The 21,007-nt window shown below is 44.4% G+C and overlaps 1 protein-coding gene across 3 annotated transcripts in view; it reads right to left on the reverse strand.

The window, feature by feature from the left end:
- The window catches only part of gse1b (Gse1 coiled-coil protein b), a 42,555-nt gene that overhangs the window by 2,607 nt on the left and 18,941 nt on the right, over positions 1-21,007 (reverse strand). For all 3 annotated transcript variants that reach the window (XM_080492414.1, XM_080492413.1, XM_080492412.1), the window contains exons 3-12: positions 13,557-13,765; positions 8,526-8,692; positions 8,043-8,243; positions 6,227-6,394; positions 5,741-6,099; positions 4,918-5,248; positions 2,891-3,531; positions 2,663-2,775; positions 2,315-2,573; positions 97-471 (exon numbers count right to left, since the gene is read on the reverse strand). In XM_080492414.1, the coding sequence (XP_080348540.1) occupies positions 97-471; positions 2,315-2,573; positions 2,663-2,775; positions 2,891-3,531; positions 4,918-5,248; positions 5,741-6,099; positions 6,227-6,394; positions 8,043-8,243; positions 8,526-8,692; positions 13,557-13,765 (2,823 nt within the window). The remainder of the gene's footprint in view (positions 1-96; positions 472-2,314; positions 2,574-2,662; positions 2,776-2,890; positions 3,532-4,917; positions 5,249-5,740; positions 6,100-6,226; positions 6,395-8,042; positions 8,244-8,525; positions 8,693-13,556; positions 13,766-21,007) is intronic.

Consider the following 21,007-nt stretch of genomic DNA (forward strand, 5'->3'; position numbering starts at 1 on the left):
TGTATGAATGTATCGTTAGTCTATTCTCTTGTTTCTACGCTGATGTACTGTCAACAATGGAAAGACATTCAAATCATTTTGTTATACGCTGTCTACCTTTGTGTTTTTGTAGAGCCTTCTGGGTGGACTGAAGCACAGATTCATGGAACTGCTGGGCAAATTCCTCTGGTGTGAAGCTGTCCCACGGTTTCGTGCGCCCGTTGATACTGTGAAGGCCTTCTTTGGCCTGCAGGGGGAGTGGGGGCCGCAAGCTGTTCAGGAGACTGGAGCTCCTCTTTGAGATCGGACCCTCGCTGGGCCCCCGGGCCTTGTCTGGGTAGACAGCTGGGGAAGGTGGTGCCTTTGGTCGTAATGTATCCCCGAGGGGTTTCGTGTGGCCATTGGGGGACGCTGGGCAATGTGAGGAGGGGCTATGTGGTCTGACATTATGGTGGTCTTCTGATTCCGCGTGAGGCTGGGCGAATGCTGTATCTGCAATCATTCAAGCATATGTTAGAGATGAGAAGGTCAGGATGCACATGACTACAGTTGTAATGCCGTGGGTAAAAAAATGGTTGCTTCACATTCACAGCTCCTATTCAGATACACTAAATACGTCAAAAGACTCCAGTGTAACCCGAGCGTGAGTATGTATGTTTATGTTCATTAGCATATTGCTTTACCAGAGATCTGTGCTGGAGGGCTCTTACACAGTGGATGAGGTGCATTTCTGATGGTATCCAAGGTTACGCTCTTTTCTTTAATGGCCTGAAGCAGCTCCACCACCCTTTCATTATCCAAGAATGAAGAACCAACACGTGAGCATTATGCCTGTCTATAGGTGTCCAAATCAGTTTCATAAGTGCTTACTTTTCAGCGTCTGTGTGCATATATGTAATCTTACTATATATTTACCATATATAAATATTTTTAACAGCCGGTTTCAGTTAATAATGAGCAAGAAAATGAGAAACAATCGTCTCCACAACGGCAGACACCTGGAACATGTGCATGTATAAACTGAATCTTGACACAAGTTCAGCTTTCTATGTAGGGCACAAGGTATATGTTCTTTTACACATGCCTATCTTTTTGAACCCCTATAAAACTTCCTTGAATGCTTGAGTCAGCGTGTTAATGAGAACATGGTGCGAATGAAGCAGACAGAGCTGAGGAGTAATGAAGCATTATTAAGCTGCAGAACCAACTGTGAATGAATACTACTGAGTATGAGCTAATGAGGATGCGATTACTCTTTTTCCCTTACTGAAACAAGATGTCAAAGAGAACAGATGAGGTCAGTAGTTGGTTAGGGTGGGTTTTTTTTATGGTACATTAGGGCGCTGTGATGTCTTCATTTTCGATTATTCTGAAGCACAATGTTTTCTGCTTTGTTCTGTCATAGCCCTTTAGGTTGTACTTCCTAAAATTTGGGTAAATCAAACGTTTTAACTCGAATGTGTTGTTGAAGGACATTTCTATACTTAAAAGTCAGTAAAACCATGATAGAACTTATACGCTTCCATCTTTTGAAAAGTGGCTTATGTCTCAAAAAAATCTGACATATTTCAGCATTTCTAGTTAAAATATTCTGTAAATGTTATTTAGCCCTGATCAAAGGTAACTTATTCACAACTGAGAACTAATGTACTAATTAATTATTTAAAAAAAAAAAAAAAGTACAGTAAATATGGTTAGTTTGCATTGTTTTCTGTTGACAGTGCTCATGTTTGCAGCAGTTTTTTTTAACTTGCATAATAACATATTATGCTCATTACGAATGCATCAATTAAGTGCACCAACTGGAAATAAATGATGGTTTAATAAAGGCACTGTCGTGTTTACACTATTGTAGGGAATACTACAAAATAATACCTATACCAATAACTATAATCAGGATAATTCCCCATATTCTTGTATAGGAAAGAGAGAAATGTTACCAAATATGGTCATTTGCCTAATAAAGGACAGATATAATTCAAATGGTCAGTCATGTCAATACCAATCTTTCTTTAATTGTGTCTTTTATCCATTTATAACAGTCAGATTCCTCAACATACATGAGAATTACTTAAACAATAAGGAAGCAATAGTTTATTATTGAGAATAGCTAGGAGGTATTATTATGCAACATAAAGTGTTCCACTAATTAGCGCAGTTCTCTGAAAATAATTAAAGAAGGACTCGTTGAGTAGAGGCAACATATTTAGAGTAACTTTAAAACTGGCGTATGTTTACCAGAGGGGGTTGAAGTTGGTTTAAAACAAGAATAGATTAATTAAAAGTCTCAAATGGTTCTTCAAAGCTTAAATCTAGATTATTAAGACTGGATTACCTTTCCTCTGCTGTACGGTGACGTGGGACAATCTGAACATCGTGAGAAATCGCTTCTTGTCCTCGAGCTCTGGTGCTCGGTCCATCTCCTCGGGGGTGAAACGTGTACTGAGTTGAGGAGGGGGTGTACGTTTTGATTGCGAGGCAGGTGAGGGGCTGCGCTCCCGAAGCATCCTCCTTCTCTTTCGTCGTTTCTGATGCACAAGCTCGTCTCGTCGGCCGACTGTCGTCAGACTGAACACTCCCAGAAAGTCCAATTTCTGAATGAAAAGGAAGCAGAAGTAACTTAGAGCGATGCTTCATGATGCAGGCTGATGGCAGGGCAGCGCTTCTGTTGCTTGTGTTTTACCTCTGTGGAGTCATCCAGTTTGAGGGGGGGCTGCTCCGCTACTCTCCTGAGATGAGCTCTCACCTCTTCCTCATCGCTCTCATCATACGAGTCATCCAGCTCATAGTAGTAACCTGCAGCAGAGGGAAAAAGTCACTTTTCACACACATTTTGTTTTTAAAATCCACAAATAAAGCTGCTTTGCATCACAAATTTATGAAATGATTTTCCATGGAGATTTGACAATACCCTTTTCCCTGGCCTCCTTCCTCCTCTTTTCCTCCAAGTCCAGCTTGCTGACGGGCCTTCGGTGCTGCTGAAGGAACTCGTCAAAGATCAGCATTGATTCCGGACACATCCCCATTGACGTTAACGACCCAATCACTGGCCCAGTGGCCATTCCTAGTCCTTGACTATGTCTGTTGTGCCCTGGATGTCCCTGAAGGCCTTTGAGTCCAATGTTACTTTTTATGTTTCCCTCCAGATCATACTGGCTGGAAAGAGACAGAGATGCCCTCTGCTGGCTCAGGAAGGTCTGGGTGGATTTCTCTAAATCAGCGAGGAATGTGCTGGGCTCTGGCAAGCCGGGAGCACCTCTCAGAGGTGTATACTTTTCCATTGCACCACCATCTCTTCTTCGGGCCCCATCATCATATTTAGAGGGCCCTGGGGGCAGCCGGCTGAGCTCATAGTGTCCCATCCCTGAGGGCTCATGATTACGTCTGGCCTCTGAGGCTGTGTCTATAAGAGATGCAGGGTTCCACAGGGTGGTGGGAGGCGGAGGGTGATGTTCACGTGGTTGTGGAGGTTTAGGTGAGATGAGCGGTGGAGGGGCACCTAAGTGAGGGTGGATGTCCCGGCTTCCTGCTTCATGGTGATTTGGTATGGATCTGTAGGAATACAATGAAAGAGTCACAGTGTGGAACATGCTGCAGAATATCCCATATCTCTTGTAGAAATGAGAAAAAGGTGTTTTCCCAGTAACCAATGCAATGATGAGACAGGCAGCAGTGCAACTGTGCCTGATATGCTTCTTTCATTCATGTCAGGGTGGTTGTGGATTTGCGTGCCTGAGCAAAGGAGTGTTATCAAGCCCAGGCAGAGTAGCCCTGAGCTGAGGGAGAATGTGGCCAAGGCACACACTGTCCTCAGGATATACAGCCTTGTTTTTGATTTGTTAGGCCCTTGTAGTGCAGCGTGTATGTGCAGGTGCATACATATAAAGGGACAATATATATTCCCCTGACAGTCAACCAGAGAAATAAAAGCACTGACAGAGGAAGAGTGGGAAAAAATGATATTTTTAGAAAATAATTTTAAAAGGGTAAAGATACATGTAGACCAGGATTAATGAAATACAGAGAAAATGGAAAATGGTGTAGTGGTAGGGAGGGAATAACAGTAAGTAAGACAGAAAGGCAGATCGCTGATGGACACTGTTTCAAGTGTCTTTCCAAATCAGACCTGGCAGGAGTGCATGCTGCATGAGCAGTTAAATTATCCATGCCTCCTGTTTGTGTTTTCACTTTTGTGTGTGTGAGTAAATGTGTGTCGTCTTATCTGTAATCTGCAGCCTGTGAGCTGTGATTACACTGTAGGGCTACCGATTGTCGATCTATGTCTGCACGCACGCACACGCACGAGTGTGTGTCATGTCCGACCAACATTAACCACAGCGTCACTCCTGAATCACACACAAGTCAAACACAGGCCCTGTAACAAAGAAGGGTAGGTATGGAGGCTTATATTGTGCAAGGTTGAGAGGAATATCCGATTATTAGCCTATGTGTATCTTAGCAGTCCTCCTCACTGCCTGTTTAAAAGCCCAATAAATACCCACTCATTAAGCAGCAGCCATAAGGCCTCTTCATCTTAATCTACATCAACTCCTAAACTTAGACAGCTGTTTTCCTACCAGTCAGGCCTGGAAGGTAGTGCGGACAGAAAGAAATACGAGATGTGACGCATGTGACAGGTTTTTATCTTTTATCCAGTACTGCTTGAAAACAAACCTCTGAAGCCTGCCAGCGTCTGAGGCTTCAAAACACAGACAACGGTCCCTACCAGGCTAGGACATGAAGGCACAGGCCCCCAAAATACTGCATGCATCCAAAGCATGCGTGATTTCCAGTGTCACAGAGACACCAGAACTCTGGCGCTATCAGATAACACAGGAAAACAACACTGCAGTAGTGAAGCTAAGATAGATACTATCATTGCATGCAGTAGAAAAAAGAAAGAAAAAAAAGGTGTTCTGTACATGTTGGTCATCGCACCTGTGTGAGTCTGTCCTGTGATCTGGTGCATCAGCTGGGCGGCCCAGATCCAGGTGCTGCTCCAGAACCTGCTGGCGGAATTCAGACACCTGGTACTGACGGTCCTCCTTCTCCTGACGCAGCTTGCGTTGCCGTGCCAACCATCTCTCCTCCTCGTTGTTCCTCTGAGCGATCATGGAGTTGGGGAGCCCCGCCCCTACAGAGCTGGGTCCCATGTAGAGGCTGTGGCCTGAGATTAGACCAGGGATGGGGTGGTGTGGTTGGACCATTGCAGAATGGATTCCTGGTGGGACAGGTTTAGGGGCTGGAAGGGCGGGCTCTTTGGTTTTATCTGCAGAAAGAGAAAGCCCAGTAGTAAAAAAAATAAATAAATGAAATCTATATTCGGTGTCCAACTCTTTATATGGTGCAAATGTCTATCTTGAGTGTGACTCCTCTAGTTTCCTCTACACAAACGCCCGAGCGAGCACTCTTCTAAAATAACACTGTCGCAGCAGAGCATAAGTACCAGTGCATGAAAAAAAAAAAAAAAAAAAAAAATTGTTGTTCCTCTCACTATACTCTCATTGTAGATGCAAAATAACAAAAAGACAAAAGCACAAGTCCTCTGGTGACCCCCGGAGGAGGGACATCCTACACATGGCTGGCCACTGCAACTCTCTATACAACTGTATAAAATAATGAGAAATGCATTTGTCTTTTTAGAAATCATATATGAAAAAAAAAAAAGGGTTGACTGATTGATTAAAATATGGAGAGACATGTCGATGTAAGCAGTATGAATGCAGTTTATGGAGGCTATGTGGGTTACATGGACACATACCAGCCCGATTAGGGGTTAGTCTTTCAGGCTTGGTTCGCTCCTCCTGTCCTCTCATGGCATGAAGCTCAGCCAGATAGTGGTTCTCCATGGCTTTGGATGCCTGCAGCTCCTTCTCCCTTAATGCCCTCTCCTTCTGCCTCTCCAGTTCTTTCTCTCTTTCTCTTTCCTTCTCTCGTTCTCTCTCACGCTCCCGCTCTCTCTCACGCTCTCTCTCCCTCTCCAGCTCCTTCTCCCTTTCCCGTTCCCTCTCTCGTTCCCTCTCGCGCTCCTTCTCTCGCTCCACCTCGCGCTCTCTCTCTTTTTCACGCTCGCGCTCTCGTTCCCTCTCTCGCTGCCGCAGCTCATCCTCCAGTTGAAGCCTGAATGACAAAGTGGACAAAAAAAGAAAAGAAGAGAGAAAATATTAGTGAAAGGAGAAAGGACAGCCCGCAGTCACAGCACACTGCTGAGATTCGCCTAATGTGCATACTCATGATGAGACTTTACCTTTCCGACTGCAGTGCTGACAGTGAGGGGTGTGTGAAGTCTCCAGGGTAACGGACCCCTGGTAAGTGCATGTGAACAGCAGAGGGATGGATGGGGGGTAAAGCTCCCCCTGTTGGCAGTGGATAGAAAGGTGACCTCAAAGCTGAGAGGCAGAATGGGTCATCCATCCTGAGAGATGAAGATTTTGATTTAAAAAAAAAGAAAGAAAAATGTAAATAGTTAGCCTGTGACAGTGGAGCATTCACTTTCATTAAGCTGTGCGGCGCCGTCCTTTGAAGAAGCAACATCACGGGGTTTACAGTCTTTCATGGATGCAGCAGGTTCTCTCAGCTAGCCTCAGTCACCACACGGCAGCCTGCATGACACTGTGCTGTATGCCACTACACGCATGTGTGCGTGTGTGTGTGACATCCACCGCTCAGCCCCTCATTAAGTCCATTACAGCACAGTGTGTGATGGGTGCTGCAGTCCTGTGATCTTGTTTGGTTGACAGACGAGGCGCATGCAGCCCAAAGCAAGCAGGGTCCCTCTCAACACACACATTGGGAGCCCAAGCAATCAGTCACAGTCTGCATCTGAATATATATATATATATATATATATATATATATATATATATATATATATGAAAGAAATTATTCAAAATCCTTTTTGTGATGCTGCGTCTTTCCCGACGATTCAGTAATTCCAACTGCTATTCTTGTCAAGAACATCAAAGCTTCCCAAACAAAACACAGTTTTTCTTGTGAGACAGTTGTCAAACCAGAATATATAATTTCCTACAGGTGAAAACAGTTAAATAATAATTGAAAGCAGCTTCATTTTGTTAGATTTTAGCTGGGGGAAAAGGCCAGCTGGGTAAAAACCAGAAAAAGGGGACGAGGGTCTTAACTTCACTGATTTAAACAGCTTCAAAATACATATAAAAACCTCATTATATTCTTTGGTTTACTTGGCTTCACAACGTAGAAAATATTTCAAAACAAAAAAAAAATACAAATAAAATAAACATCACACTTCTCTGATGAGAACAGGTGGCAAGTATCACTTATTATTTTTTTTTTAATTCACTTTCACTTTTACTCAAACGTCTCACAACAGATATGTGCAGTTACAAAATACTTGGTAGTTGCTTAAAACGCTTATGTATTAATCAATTAAGATGTAATGTTAAATTTTTGTCAAGTACATTTCCAGACCTATAATAAACTATTAAAATCAGTACTTTTACCCATCTGTTAAAATAATCTTTTTTTTTTTTATTTTTTTAAACATAAATAGCCTACCTGTACCTTTACTAAAGTACAGAAATGTTTTACTTTTTTACCCACGGACATCACAGCCAATATGAATAAAGTTAAAGTCTGTCTTTACTCAATCCTGTGAGGACTCTGAGCAACAGCCAGTTAAAATTCTTCACATTTTACACTCAAATGATTTCACCTCAATGTCACTGGTCAATTTGAATGGATCCCCTTTCACCTTTGCTTCAGATGACTACATTTCTTGAATTGTGTTGCTTTTCTTTGTGTTCACCTGAGCCAAGATACTATTTTATTTGGACTGCCATCTGTTCTTGCCATGTCTCACTTGGTTTTTTTTATAGAAATACTACATTATCTCCCTCCGCAAAACAAACTCACAAAAAATATCAATGAAACAATTCATCTTTGGCAACTTCAAATCAAGGTCATTCATGCACTGATGCATTTATTGCCGAGTTGTACAACCACTTAGTTCAGTTTTATCCGCTCCATTTGCACAATTTGCTCTCAGAGGAAATGGGCCAACAAAACAAAATATTGGGGAAGCTTACCTGTATGACGTGAAGGAGGGATGGGGCAGGTAGCTTGGGTGGTAGTAAGCAGCTGCAGCAGCTGCAGTAGCGGGATCCAGGCCCAAGGGCAAAGAGGGCATTCGGAGAGCATCCTCAGTTGTAGCGTAGGGCCGAAAACCCCGGAGGTACTCCTCGGGTACAGGACCAGGGGGTACCGTATTAGTCAACTGTCTGGGCAGGCTGACGATAACAGAGAGACAGCAGAGAAAATGTGTTTTATGATTGTGTTCACTGTTGTAGAACACAATCAGTGTTTACCAAGAAACTATGAATTCTTTATTTTTTTTTTTTTCGCGGCACCAATGTCAACAAGACAAATGTGTGTTCATGCAGATTATTCCAGTGAGTTTAATGCGCCTGTGGATTACTGATTCTAAACTTTAATCAAAATGAGCCCAGACTTCCTTTAGAACTGACAAATGTGAAGTGCAAAACCAAAAGAAAAAGACGTATTTCACTTACTTGAGGGGCTGAAACCGTGAATCCTGCATGACTGCACCGGGGGTGAGACCAAAGGCATAGGGGTTTCCCAGGAGGTGAGCAGGGACTGAGGGGCCACCCTTTTCCTGGGAGAGGGTCCCCTCTGCACCCAGACGTTCCCTGCTGGCTCCACGAGGCCCCGAGTCAGCCTGGAGAGAGATACAGAAAGAGAGTCTTAGTCATTGTTTGTAAGGACCTGTGACCGTCACGGCTGTCACTGCTCATGGAGCCCATCCTTTGAGGGGGAGATAGAGCAAAGAATAGGTCTGCTTGTGGTGCTGCAGCCTCCCTCACTTTCTCTTTCTACCTCAGGAACTTGTATATACACTTTCCCACACACAGCACCACCCAGTAAAAACAGACAGCTAAACATTTTCCTAGAGGAGACTGTATAATAAAATGGAGGAGGCAGGCCGAGAGGTTAAAAAAGTACCAAGTCATTGTTTTCTCTAATTGTAAACAAGAGATGTCATCCTGATGATCGATGAGGATGCGGTAATGGCAGGGCAACACTAGTGCTTCTAGAAATATGATGACTTTGATCTCAACGGCGCGCGAGTGTGCCAGCACGAGTGTGCATATATCTTACACCCTGTAATATCTACAGGGAAGACAACAAAGACCAAAAAGCAACATCTCTATGCCTCTGTTTCTCTTTCTTCCCTCTTCTCTTTCACCTCACTCTCTCTTCCTCCCCTTGGCAGCAAGCCTGGTCTCACTTATCCAATCCCACAACACACACAACACACACACACACAACACACACACACACACACACACACACACACACACACACACACACACACACACACACACACACACACACACACACACACACACACACACACACACACACACACACACACACACACACACACACACACACACACACACACACACACACACACACACACACACACACACACACACACACACACACACACACACACACACACACACACACACCGTTTCAGAGCTACAAAGATATCCTGCTGTGGGAGTAGGAGTGCACCTTTTTTCAAGCTTTGGTTTCCCTCTGCCTACTAATGTAATTGCAAAGCTGAAAAACCTACAATCCCTGCAAGTTGTAGAAGGAAACTGTTTATAGAAGGATATACAGTTGAGGAGAGTTTCATAGAAATGATGGGACATTTATCTTGTGCAGAATGAGACTTAAAGCTATAGTTGGCAAGGGAACCACCACAAAAGAATAAACAGAAATAAGGAAGAAAGGAAAGGTAGCAATGAAGCTGTAACGAGAGTGAGCAAGGGGAGAAGGCAGTTCTTGCCCCTCTAAATTAACCTCTGGGCTCCCTGGGATTAGAAAAAGACCTTACAGCAGTACTGTCCTCTCTCTCCCCACTGCCTCTGATAAAACAAATCCCATTTAGTGAGCCATTACCTCCACGTCCTGTGCTGCAGCCACTGACCCAAGCTGACACTGATGCGCTAACATCCAATCTTAAATCCCTCTAATGTTTAGACTCCCCACATCACCCTTTGTTTCTGAAACCCAGCACTCCTCCCAATTTCCAGTAGTTTAATATTACTGTTTGCTCCTTGGATGTCTCTTTGCGCTTCACTAAACAGCACCACCCCCACTCCCACCCCATTCTTTCAAAGCTTTATGAGCACAGGGAAAAGGAGGAGGACCTTCCCTGCTGGCCTGAGAAAAGAAAAAGGAAAAGAGGTTCATATACATCAACAGAAGTCAGTATCATAAAGAAAATAGAAAAAAAAAGCTAAACAAAATTTGTTTTTGTGCCTTGCTTCTTTACATTTCTTTCCCCCAAACTAGTTTTCTTGCTTGCAGTTCTAAATACTCTACAGCTTGCACATTGAGGCATGCATATACGTATCTGCAGCATTTCTTTACTTCGCGCCTCCTGAGCCTCGTAAAGTTGTACTGCAGGTATACAAGCCGAGTGAACAATGTCTCAGCAGCAATATCCCCTATACAAACAGAAGGAGCTGCTTTCAATCACACTGTCAGTTAATCAATGGCTATAATCACACCAATGACAGCTTTGCTAACAGAGTGATTCGTGTTCCGCAAACGCGTCATCATTGCTTGAACATCACTGGTGCTGCAAGTCGCCGTGTTTATTGATGCATGTTTGTTGTGCTTTGTGGAGAGTCTGCAGCACACTGGTAAACCATGCGCAACATTACAAGTTTCCCATTTAAAAAAACCAAAACCAAAACAAAACGCACAGATCACTGAGAGATATACTTGGATCCAAATGTGAGTGGAACTTTTGTTTGACAGTAAAAGTATAGATTCAAATTCTTTACGTTTGACTTTATTTACACACAATGCCTTTTTGGTAGTGGTTGAAGTACATTAAGATTGTTGTTATTATAAGATTGTGTGTGATTGCATTGATGCACCAGATTAATCGTGAACCAAAGGCACATACGATTTAAGCAAACAGACAAATAACCTTGTAGTAGCTTATGGAGACACATAAAAAAAACTCTGAATTTTTAGAAGGACTTGGCATCTAAGTATTATTGATTCCTCCATCACTTTTTACTGGTCAACTTCTGCACCTTCAGTATTAATAACTGTTACCGTCAGCTTCATTGATCCTTTCACTGTAACTCTGACACATCATCTCTTGGAGGTAAAAAGAGTAAAGAGCCAGTCTGAAGAATGTAAGGGTTAGAAAGTTGAGATATTTCTGTTCAAAGGTAAGTAGCAAATGTATACTCCCCCTCAAGAAAACTGATGCCTGAAAAAAATTAAATAACAAATTATGATTAAGTACAAAGTACAACTTGTAACATTGAAAATGACCACTACAAATGAATCAACTGTGTCTTTGTAGCAAACTTTATAGCAAACATTTACTTCTTTTACATCTTGTACACTTGATACTAAGTTGCAGTAAACATAAATGCAACAATAACACCTACATAAAAACAAGGCAATGAGTGAATGTAATAGGTCAAAACCCTAATAAAAAGCCCATAACATGGTTGGGAGGCGCCATATGTGTCCATAAGAGACACCTAAGTCCCTCAAACACCCACAAATTCAACCAGTCATCCCAGTTCCACTTTTGACCTCCCAAAACGGAGCCTTTAACTCCCAACACACACCATTCTCCAGTTGCCCGTAATATACACACACCACAGAGCACAGATACAAGCACTCAAAACTCAAAGACACATCCATTAACAGCCATCTTCCTCTGTATTCACCAGGCCCCTGTAACCCTCAGCGAGGGTGGGAGACCCCGCACATTGTAGAGTGCTCGTTTACGCCTCTCAGATGGAGCCATGAATCCAAATTGCCAATTATAAAGCAATTACAGGCAGCAGCGGGAGCAGACTCCTGCAGTCATTAAAGCAAAATGCCAACGCACCAAGCCCTCCCTCCTTCACCGCCTTGCCTATCACGCCCCCCTCTGAAAGAAAGACTCATATCTCAGCCAGAGAGACATGAGAAAACTCTTTTAACGCAGAGCAAACAGGACACACAGATTTCTACACACAGCAACAAGCAAGTTTTTCTCACGACACTTTAAAAGGGATCCCAATAGGAAACTGCTGCCTCAGTGTGTGCAGCATTTCTTTATTCGTCTTCTATCATTGCAATGCCATACTTAATAATGAAAAAGTCCTCATAGACACTTATCTATGTTTGGAGGGGACATTTAATTGCAGTATATCTGTGCATTGCGGTGCTTTACGTGCTTCCTGAGGCTGCACTACCAAAATAGTGGAGCAACTATGACGCCAACATTCATGACAAATTCCTGTTGCTGCCATCTCTCCCCCTCAAACCACTCATCCTGCAACCCCAACCTCTTGTCTACACCACCTCCCTTAACCTCCTCATTCTCTGGCGGGGTGGCCCAGAGCTGCTTGCGGGGGCACCACGAACCCCCTGACACGACCTTTTCAATTTGAGCTTGACGTCTTATACACACACAACCGCCGTGTGAATGCCTACAAACCTATGAAGATAAATTGGCTACATTATTTCAGGAATGGACTGACATGCGCTTCAGTCCTGGTATTTTCCCTTTTGCGCTTTCATACTGCTTTGCTGAAGGAATGGCAAAAGGGGTTACACCACTGTGGGATCCCTCCCCTCTCCCTCCTTTCCCAGCTCTGGTTGACCCTTGACCTGCAGAAGAGTCACTTAGTAAAAACTGCAGCTATAAAGGGTGTGGGGTCAGCGGGGTTTCCAGGAGGGAGGACAATGGCCTGAATGCTACCACACATGGCTGGCTGGCCAGCTGACCTCCTTAGTAGCCCCCTTCTGTCTGTCCCTGGGGAACCGTCGGTGTCTCAGAGAGTTTCCGCATGTTGCCAAGTGCTGTTCATAACCGTGCACTTGGCCTCAACCATTCGCCCTGAGCTGAGATAAGGAAGCTTAAAGCAAGGCCATAATCCATAATCCACTCCTTATCAAAGCAAGCAGCTCCCTTAGTTTCCCCCTCTTTTTCTCCCCCCTACATAACAGAGAGTGGATGTCAGGATGACAAGGCAGAAGATAGACTTGACTATTTAGCTGAAAGGGGTTGAGGCTGGAGACGAGGTTAGGGACAGCTTGGGTGACTTGGGAGGGGCTGGTCGAAGGCCCAAGTGGAGGGACACAGATGTTTTCTGCCGTTGAGGCTGTCACCTCGATGTCCCAGTGGCAGCTGGCATTGTTTAACACATGAAACCATTTTGGAGAGGAGGGGCTTCGTGGAGACATTAACTAACTCGCCAGCTATGCCACATGTACATATGTGAAGTAAATACTGCCACAGTATGCATTGGAGGCCAGTTACAAAATCCATGTATCTTTAAGAGCACTGTGTCTGTGTGCATATCATGCCAGAGGACTTACTAAGGAATGAGAACATTTGAATGTCGTGTGTTTGACAACCAGATCAGAGAAAAAGGCAAAACAAAAAAAAAGAAGAAAAGACTTCAGATGTAAAGTAAGGAGAAGGTGGAAAGACGAGATCAGATTCAAGGTAAGGGTGAGAGAGTGTTTAATATAGATTCTACCTGGCGTCCCTCGCTCCTCCACAGGCCGTTGCTTGTCTTTGTTGGAGCAATGGTGACTACAGGTGGAGTGTTTGGCACACTGTGACCTGATGGAGGAACCAGGACAGGTCCTGGACCAAGGGGACCCCTCTTAGGTGTACTGACTGGAGAGCTGTGGTTGGTGGCCGGGGAGGACACTGGAGATGATTCAGTGCTGATGGAGGACGCCGCTGGAAAAAGACGGGGAGAAATGAATTATAGTAGAGCGAGAAACGTCCATGACACTGAGGACGCTGTCCGTCTTTTCTTCTACTATTTCAAAGGCATATCCAACAAACTTAGAGTCTGATTGCTCCTTTGTAGGGGAATAAAAAGGGATTGCAGTGTTGGAATAGCACAAAATAACATCCCACCATACACACAGAGGGGCCAGATGGATAGCCCGAGGCCCCTATTATGAAGTGACAGTGATCAGGATGAGCAGCCCTGTGAGAGCCACACAGCCTTGACATCCAAGACACACACACACACACACACACACACACACACACACACACACACACACACACACACACACACACACACACACACACACACACACACACACACACACACACACACACACACACACACACACACACACACACACACACACACACACACACACACACACACACACACACACACACACACACACACACACACACACACACACACAAAGTGGACTGTCCATACCATACTGTATGTCTATGCTATGCTTGCAGCTACACACCACCCCACCCCCCACCCCACCCTCGACTACACACGCGCACACACAGCAGGTGGTAAAAGGCTGGCCCAATGAGCTTCTCTGCTGCATGTAGCTGTGCCATATTAACAAAGCCCTCCAGGGAAACCCTGTAGCGCAGGGTCATGGTCTGGTCACATGCCTCACTTTCCACACATCTCTCGCTCGCTCTCTCTCTCTCTCTCTCTCTCTCTCTCTATTATCAAACCTCTCAAATGTAATCATCATATTCAAGTATGTATGTGCAGTAACTGCATTTTGCAAAGCTAACAACTTTTGACACAGATTACAGCCTGTTTCTTTTAACCAAATCAACCATTCCTACTTTTTTGAAGTGCGTCTTTATTTCTGCATTTCTTCTTTATTTTTCTTCCACCCTCCTCTTCTTTCCCTGACAGAACATTGCACTGTATGCCTCCTCAACTCAGAGCAAGCATGGCATTACCCAGTCAAACTGGGTCACAACCCTCTCAATAGGACACACACTTTGGTGCTGCAAAAAGGACAGCAAAAGATCTGTATTCATGGCTGATTGTGCAGGTATTGTACTTTTGCACATCAATATGCAGCCAGGTACAAAAAAAAAAAAAAAAACAGGCAGCTGACACCTCACACATGGTTCAGGTCTACTTCCTCTCCAATTATCGCTGCCTGAACAAAAAAAACCCCAAAGATGTCTACCAAAGCACCATTTCTTTTCAGTTTCAGTTTCCGTGGTAACATGTCCTAACAGACAGTGTCATCTTGGTGTCGGTGTGGTCAGGATACTATATCATTTTTAACAATTCACTCTGACTAAAACCACCAAATTAAAAAAAAAAGAATCGATAATAGCATAGGGATATCTAGAGAAAAGCAAAAGAGCTATGTGTGAGTGATGGTGATGGTAGGACTGGCAAGGGGAGAGGAAAGGGGGAGACAAAAAGAAAAAGAAGAAACGATGGTGATGATATATGTGAGGTGAGAGATGAAAGATGAAAATAAAAAATTATAGAAGACAGGCATGGATTGGGGGGGAAATACAGCATGTGAGAGTGCAAAGAAGGTGCGAGGTGGGGTGAGAGATGAAGCGGAAAGGAAAGCAGAGATATAAGAGGTGCAGATGGGTGAGTAGGTGGCGGGTCGGGGGAGAGAGAGAGAGGGGGGGGGGGGGGGGGGGGTGGCACTGAGGAGGGCAGTCATATCTTGTCTGCACAATGGCAATTAGTGGCCTAATCCTCCCCCCTCACCTCAGAGAGCCATTACTCTCCCCTGGAAGACTAGGCCAATCAATAGCAGCCCACTCAGCCCGGGGAATGGAGCTACACTTAATACAGCTCTAGTGTCACAGCCTATTCACTCATCACACACACTCACAACTTGCATACGCAAGAACTGGGGGGAACAAATATAGCTGGAGGGAGGGGGAAGATGGAGGTGATGGTGGTGGTGATCACAGTGATTTCCAACTGCTAAGCAACAGACCTCTAGTCCATTTATTTCTCTCGCCCCCCCCCCTTCTCCCCCCACTCTCCTCCTTTTCCTCCTCCTTTTTCATGTCGAGGCAGTGCAGACCAGAGAAGAGGCATGGGCGACTAAATAATTAAGAGAGTAGAAAGAGAAGCAGATGAGGTGAAGAGATAAATAAAAAAGAGACAAGGGCCTTCAACCAATGGTTTGATTTCCCTCTCTCAACCAGCAAAATCTCAGCATGCTTTCGAGTGTCCTTGATGCATACAAACATCACAGACACAGAGGAAAAAAAAAAAACTCAAGCCACTATTATTTCAGTATCATTCCCTCATGCTCTCCAACAACTCCCCACCAAGCACCACCCACATATTCATACACCTTCCTTTATTTTCCTTCTGTTCTTCAAACACAGTGCCTGCCTGCCAGACGTTGATCTGTCAGACTTAATGCGCAATTTTCATAAACACGTGCACAGTAATTCTAGCCAGTAATATCTCATGGAAGTGTCTGAGAGAATGGCTATGTGCTGCCATGTGTATATATATATATAAAACCTGGTGTCTTTTCTGCCATATGCTCCACCCCTTCCATCTATACAGAGAGAGGATGGCCACACATGCTGGCCCTGCAGGGAGCCAGAAGAGGCAGAGAAGGAGGAATGAAGCACAAGCCTTTGTCCCCAGAGTCTAAAATAGGCTCATCAGCTCTCAACCTGCACTTCATTAGCAGTACTGATTGCCACTTGCTTGGTGTGTGGGGTTGTGTGTCTGTGGTGTGATGATGAGGATGGGAGGGGCAGGATGCAGAGAAAGAGAATCTGAGAGGGACAGAAGAGGCAGAGACAGAAGGCAAGAGTGAGGGAAAGAGAAAAAGGCAGAGAGAAAATGCTGTCTTAGTCCCAAGCTGTGTGTGATTAATGTGAAGCTCCTTTCTCTATCGCCTCCTCTATTACAAGTCCCACTCTCCCAGACTGCCTGCACACTTGACCGCTCAAGCTGGGACGGACACACACACACACACACACACACACACACACACACACACACACACACACACACACACACACACACACACACACACACACACACACACACACACACACACACACACACACACACACACACACACACACACACACACACACACACTAAACAAACAAACCGGGGCTGTGGTCAGAGGCTGTTGTCAAGGGTCCCTGTGTGGATGGCACCTTTCACTTGAGCCAATGACCTGATATATTAAAAAAAAAAAAAAAAAGGATGCTGCATCTCCAAAGTGAGGCTTTTCATTCATTGGGTTTCTCCAGCTGCTATAGGAGTGAATCACCAAAGCTGTGGAGTTTTGATAGCAAGACAGCATTACATAGTGTTTAGTGTTGCCAAATAGGCCCTTCCAAGCCTTTTCCCATCACAACCACAACCTCTGTCAAAACAGGCAAGCATAGTTGCCCCTGCCAAGGAGAAGTTGCTCTCCTCCACCCAACCCCACGTCGCCCCACACTGCCTCCTCCACCCTTCTCCCTCCCAGTGTGCATTACAACAACATCAGCACTTAATTAAACAGTCCATTTCACACCTGGTGTGCATAGCAGTGCCCAGCCAACCCTGCATCCATATGCCACCCCCCCCCCCCCCCCCCACACACACACACACCTGCTACAACAGTTTTGGCCATGCACTGACAACACAACACAAAGCCTGTAATCTGCATCACTGAGCTGGGGGAGGGGGAGAAGCACACACTGTGTGTGTTGCTGTGCCAGTGAGAGAAAGGAAGACAGTACAAGATGGCGGATGGAAATAAGAGGAGCAATACTCAGTCCCTTCTGCTGACTGTACAGACTGTACATGATGGTTAAATGTTGCTTTACCTCTGAACAGTCATGTGAGGTGTAAGGTTGCTGAGCACGGAGAAACAAAGGAGAAAGAAGAGAGCAAATGAGCTTGTTTGTTTGCATTCCGGGGACAGTAATTGCCTGAAGGGATTTTGCTTTTAAAAAACATACACATGTTTGTAAAACATAACTTGTCGGGCCCAGGAATTCACACAAGCTGAATGTAACTGGAGTCTAAGCTATAAAAGATATTAAAACTTAAATGTAGGTCAAGTGATGTGGAATCCACAATAAAGTCGGTTGAACCTCACAAGTGCAGTGTACTCCAAGGTATTGGAACGAAGGGAGACATGAAAAGTGACATGCACAAAGATTTACTACCCTTATACTGTCCCGAACATAACCTCAGAAAGAATTTATAAATGTCCTTATGAAGACTTGCTATTTTGTCCCCCAAAACAAAGACAATATCCTATCATGTAACCGTGTAAACAAATTCAGCTATAAATACTTATGACACGCACGCACGCACTATAGGTAGTCTGTGTGAGCTTCAGGCAGGCTCCAGATGGAGAGGTCAGAGACACACAAGGGAAGCCTCCAGCCTGACACACAAACATACACACATGCAGACGCACACAATCTGACCAACACCCCAGGTTTTCACAAATCTACTAATTACTTCCTGTCTCTCTTTTTTCCAGCCAGTTCATTTCTCTCTATCTTGAATACCTTTATTCTCCATCTCTTCACTCTCTCTCCAGGCAGTGCACTGCAGTTGATACGAACACAGGCATGAAACTCTTGTGGTGTTTGTGAGTCCAAGAGCAAATGAGAAGAAACAACTGAGAGGATTACTCCCTGATCTGCCTAATTAATCAGATATCAGTCGGTCTGCCTTTTTGGGACGCTATGCTAGCTGGGTCTCTTTGCTTGCATATGCGGGTGTGATGGTGTTTTCATGCAAGAGCACATTGGATGAGAGAGTGTCCTTTATGCTGCTCTGATACTCATTATCTAACACCTCCCCTCTTAAGCACAGCACTCTCAGTACACAGAGCTATTCATTATGCTCACCACAGACAAGTGACAATGTATATGTCTGTCTGTGTGTGTGTGTGTGTGTGTGTGTGTGTGTGTGTGTGTGTGTGTGTGTGTGTGTGTGTGTGTGTGTGTGTGTGTGTGTGTGTGTGTGTGTGTGTGTGTGTGTGTGTGTGTGTGTGTGTGTGTGTGTGTGTGTGTGTGTGTGTGTGTGTGTGTGTGTGAATGTATGTATATACACCAGCTGTGCTCCGGGTCTTAAATCAGTTCAGCAGCCAGTGCCAGTGATAGTAGTACTCACCCCTAACTAATTCCTCAAGGCCTTAAGACACTGAGTCATAGCAAGTCATATATACTTCTCCACTCACCTCAAAGCACGAACAAGAGGGTGAGCGAGAAAAAGAAAGAGGTTGAGTCAAAAGGTAATGAAAGGACAGCAGGCTGCAGCATGCAAAAAAAATCACGAGGCTTACACAGTGGCAAAGACAACTGTTTGCATGTGTGGGGGTGTTTGGGTGTGCGTGTACGTGTGTGTGTGTGTGTGTGTGTGTGTGTGTGTGTTAACTATAAATACAGACTCTGCCGACACAGAAGTGACTAGAGCTGCAGGGGCCCCGTGTCTCTCTGCCCACCCTGGAGCCGGTGCTCCTAACAGGGGCAGTCTCCCCTTATGCCTGACGGCTGACTCACCCACACATCACTACCTACTTCTACCAGGCGGTACAGTCAACACTACTCCAAAATAACAAAGGGCTTTTTTGTGCTTTTATTAAAAAGGTGGTGGAGCTTTATCAGACAGGATGTGGTGTCTGTTTGTATGACAAAGACGCAGACGGGAGCTCTCTGCCTCGGCAGATCATGAATTACAAATAGAAATGCACGCACTTATTCTCACCTTGCGACACAATGAAACATATAAAAGCAGAAATATAAAAAAGAAACATGACTAAGAATGGTATCCGTGTGTTCTCTCACTCTAACTGACAAAATAAAGGGCCGTGCAACAGAGATAAGAAGGAAAGATTCCAATAAAAAATGTGAGCCAACAAGAAAAGGCAGCACAGGACTGTGGACGAAGCCTTCTGTGTTTGACAGAGAGTGAGGGGAGGATGCAAGAAAGTAATAGGGGCTGGAGGAGTGAGGAGAGATGAAAGAGGAAAGGAGTGAGAGGGTGGTAAGAAGATGTTGGGTCTGAGAGCTCTCTCTGTGAGTAATAAATCATCCGTGGGGTTCTGGGTCCCAGAATGCAGTGGGCTGGGGAGCAAGGTGTCCAGGGACTGCCAGAAAGGAGGGGACCATCTGATTTAGGAGCCAGAGTGAGGTTGGACAGCTGGGGTAGCTGGGCCTCTCTGGAGCCAACAAAGTCTCACAAATGTGTGCACGTGCACACAAAATCAAACACATCGATACACGTACCCAAACTCTATCAATCCATCATGACAATTGTCCTATTGAGACCTCATTATGGATTGTGCTTTAAAGTTTCATAGTTTATAGTTTATAGATGCATAAAGAAAACATGCAGAGACAGAAGGTAGAAAAACACTGTACGAGCCATTTTTAAACACACATTTGCATGATTCTAAAAAAAAACTATAAAGAGATTTACTGGGTTATTTTGAAAGACATGTAGGATTAAAACCAAGTAACTCAAACACCTAGAGCTCATCTCGCATTCATTCTGCCACAGTATAGAGATGGGAATTTTACCTGGATGTATTGTATGTGCAGCCATTGACATGAAGGGACATATGACAAAGAATTGGAGAACCAAGAAACACACATCGACAAGCACACCCAAGCATACGAGGGCACACACACAGCACATTAAGTGGGTCATCTGGAATGGGTCTTTTTCATACTAGCATCTCCAGGGAGACCAACTAATTCAATCCTGCGTGGATATCACTTCATTGCTATTAGCAGTAGTACATTGCCATCTATTCTGGCCTTGGAGCACACACTCAGACCAAATATACAATCGCACTCAGAGCCTAAAGTATGTAAAGATGACCTGGTTCATTTCTTTACCAGCTCAGTTCGGCCAGGCAACATTGGGGACTTGATAAACAATTGAGGTTAAGGGTCAAGGTTTGATATCATCGGGATGTCTTCATCAAAACCTTCTGCAGTGCAACAAAAACGACGGAGAATTTTCAAGCCTCGACATACAAATACATTTTTGGCATTTCCATATAGGGCACAAGGAAACACTAATCCTATTCCATGACCAGTATTAACGGGAATTGTTCATGTTTCCAACGACAGGATATTCAAGATTCGATATTACTACTTTTTTCAACAAAATCACCAAAATGAAATGTTACCCTTTCAGGGAGGTAAACAGACACCACACTG

The sequence above is a fragment of the Lipophrys pholis genome (genome assembly GCF_963383615.2).
Source record: "Lipophrys pholis genome assembly, chromosome: 2".
Lineage (NCBI taxonomy): Eukaryota > Metazoa > Chordata > Actinopteri > Blenniiformes > Blenniidae > Lipophrys > Lipophrys pholis.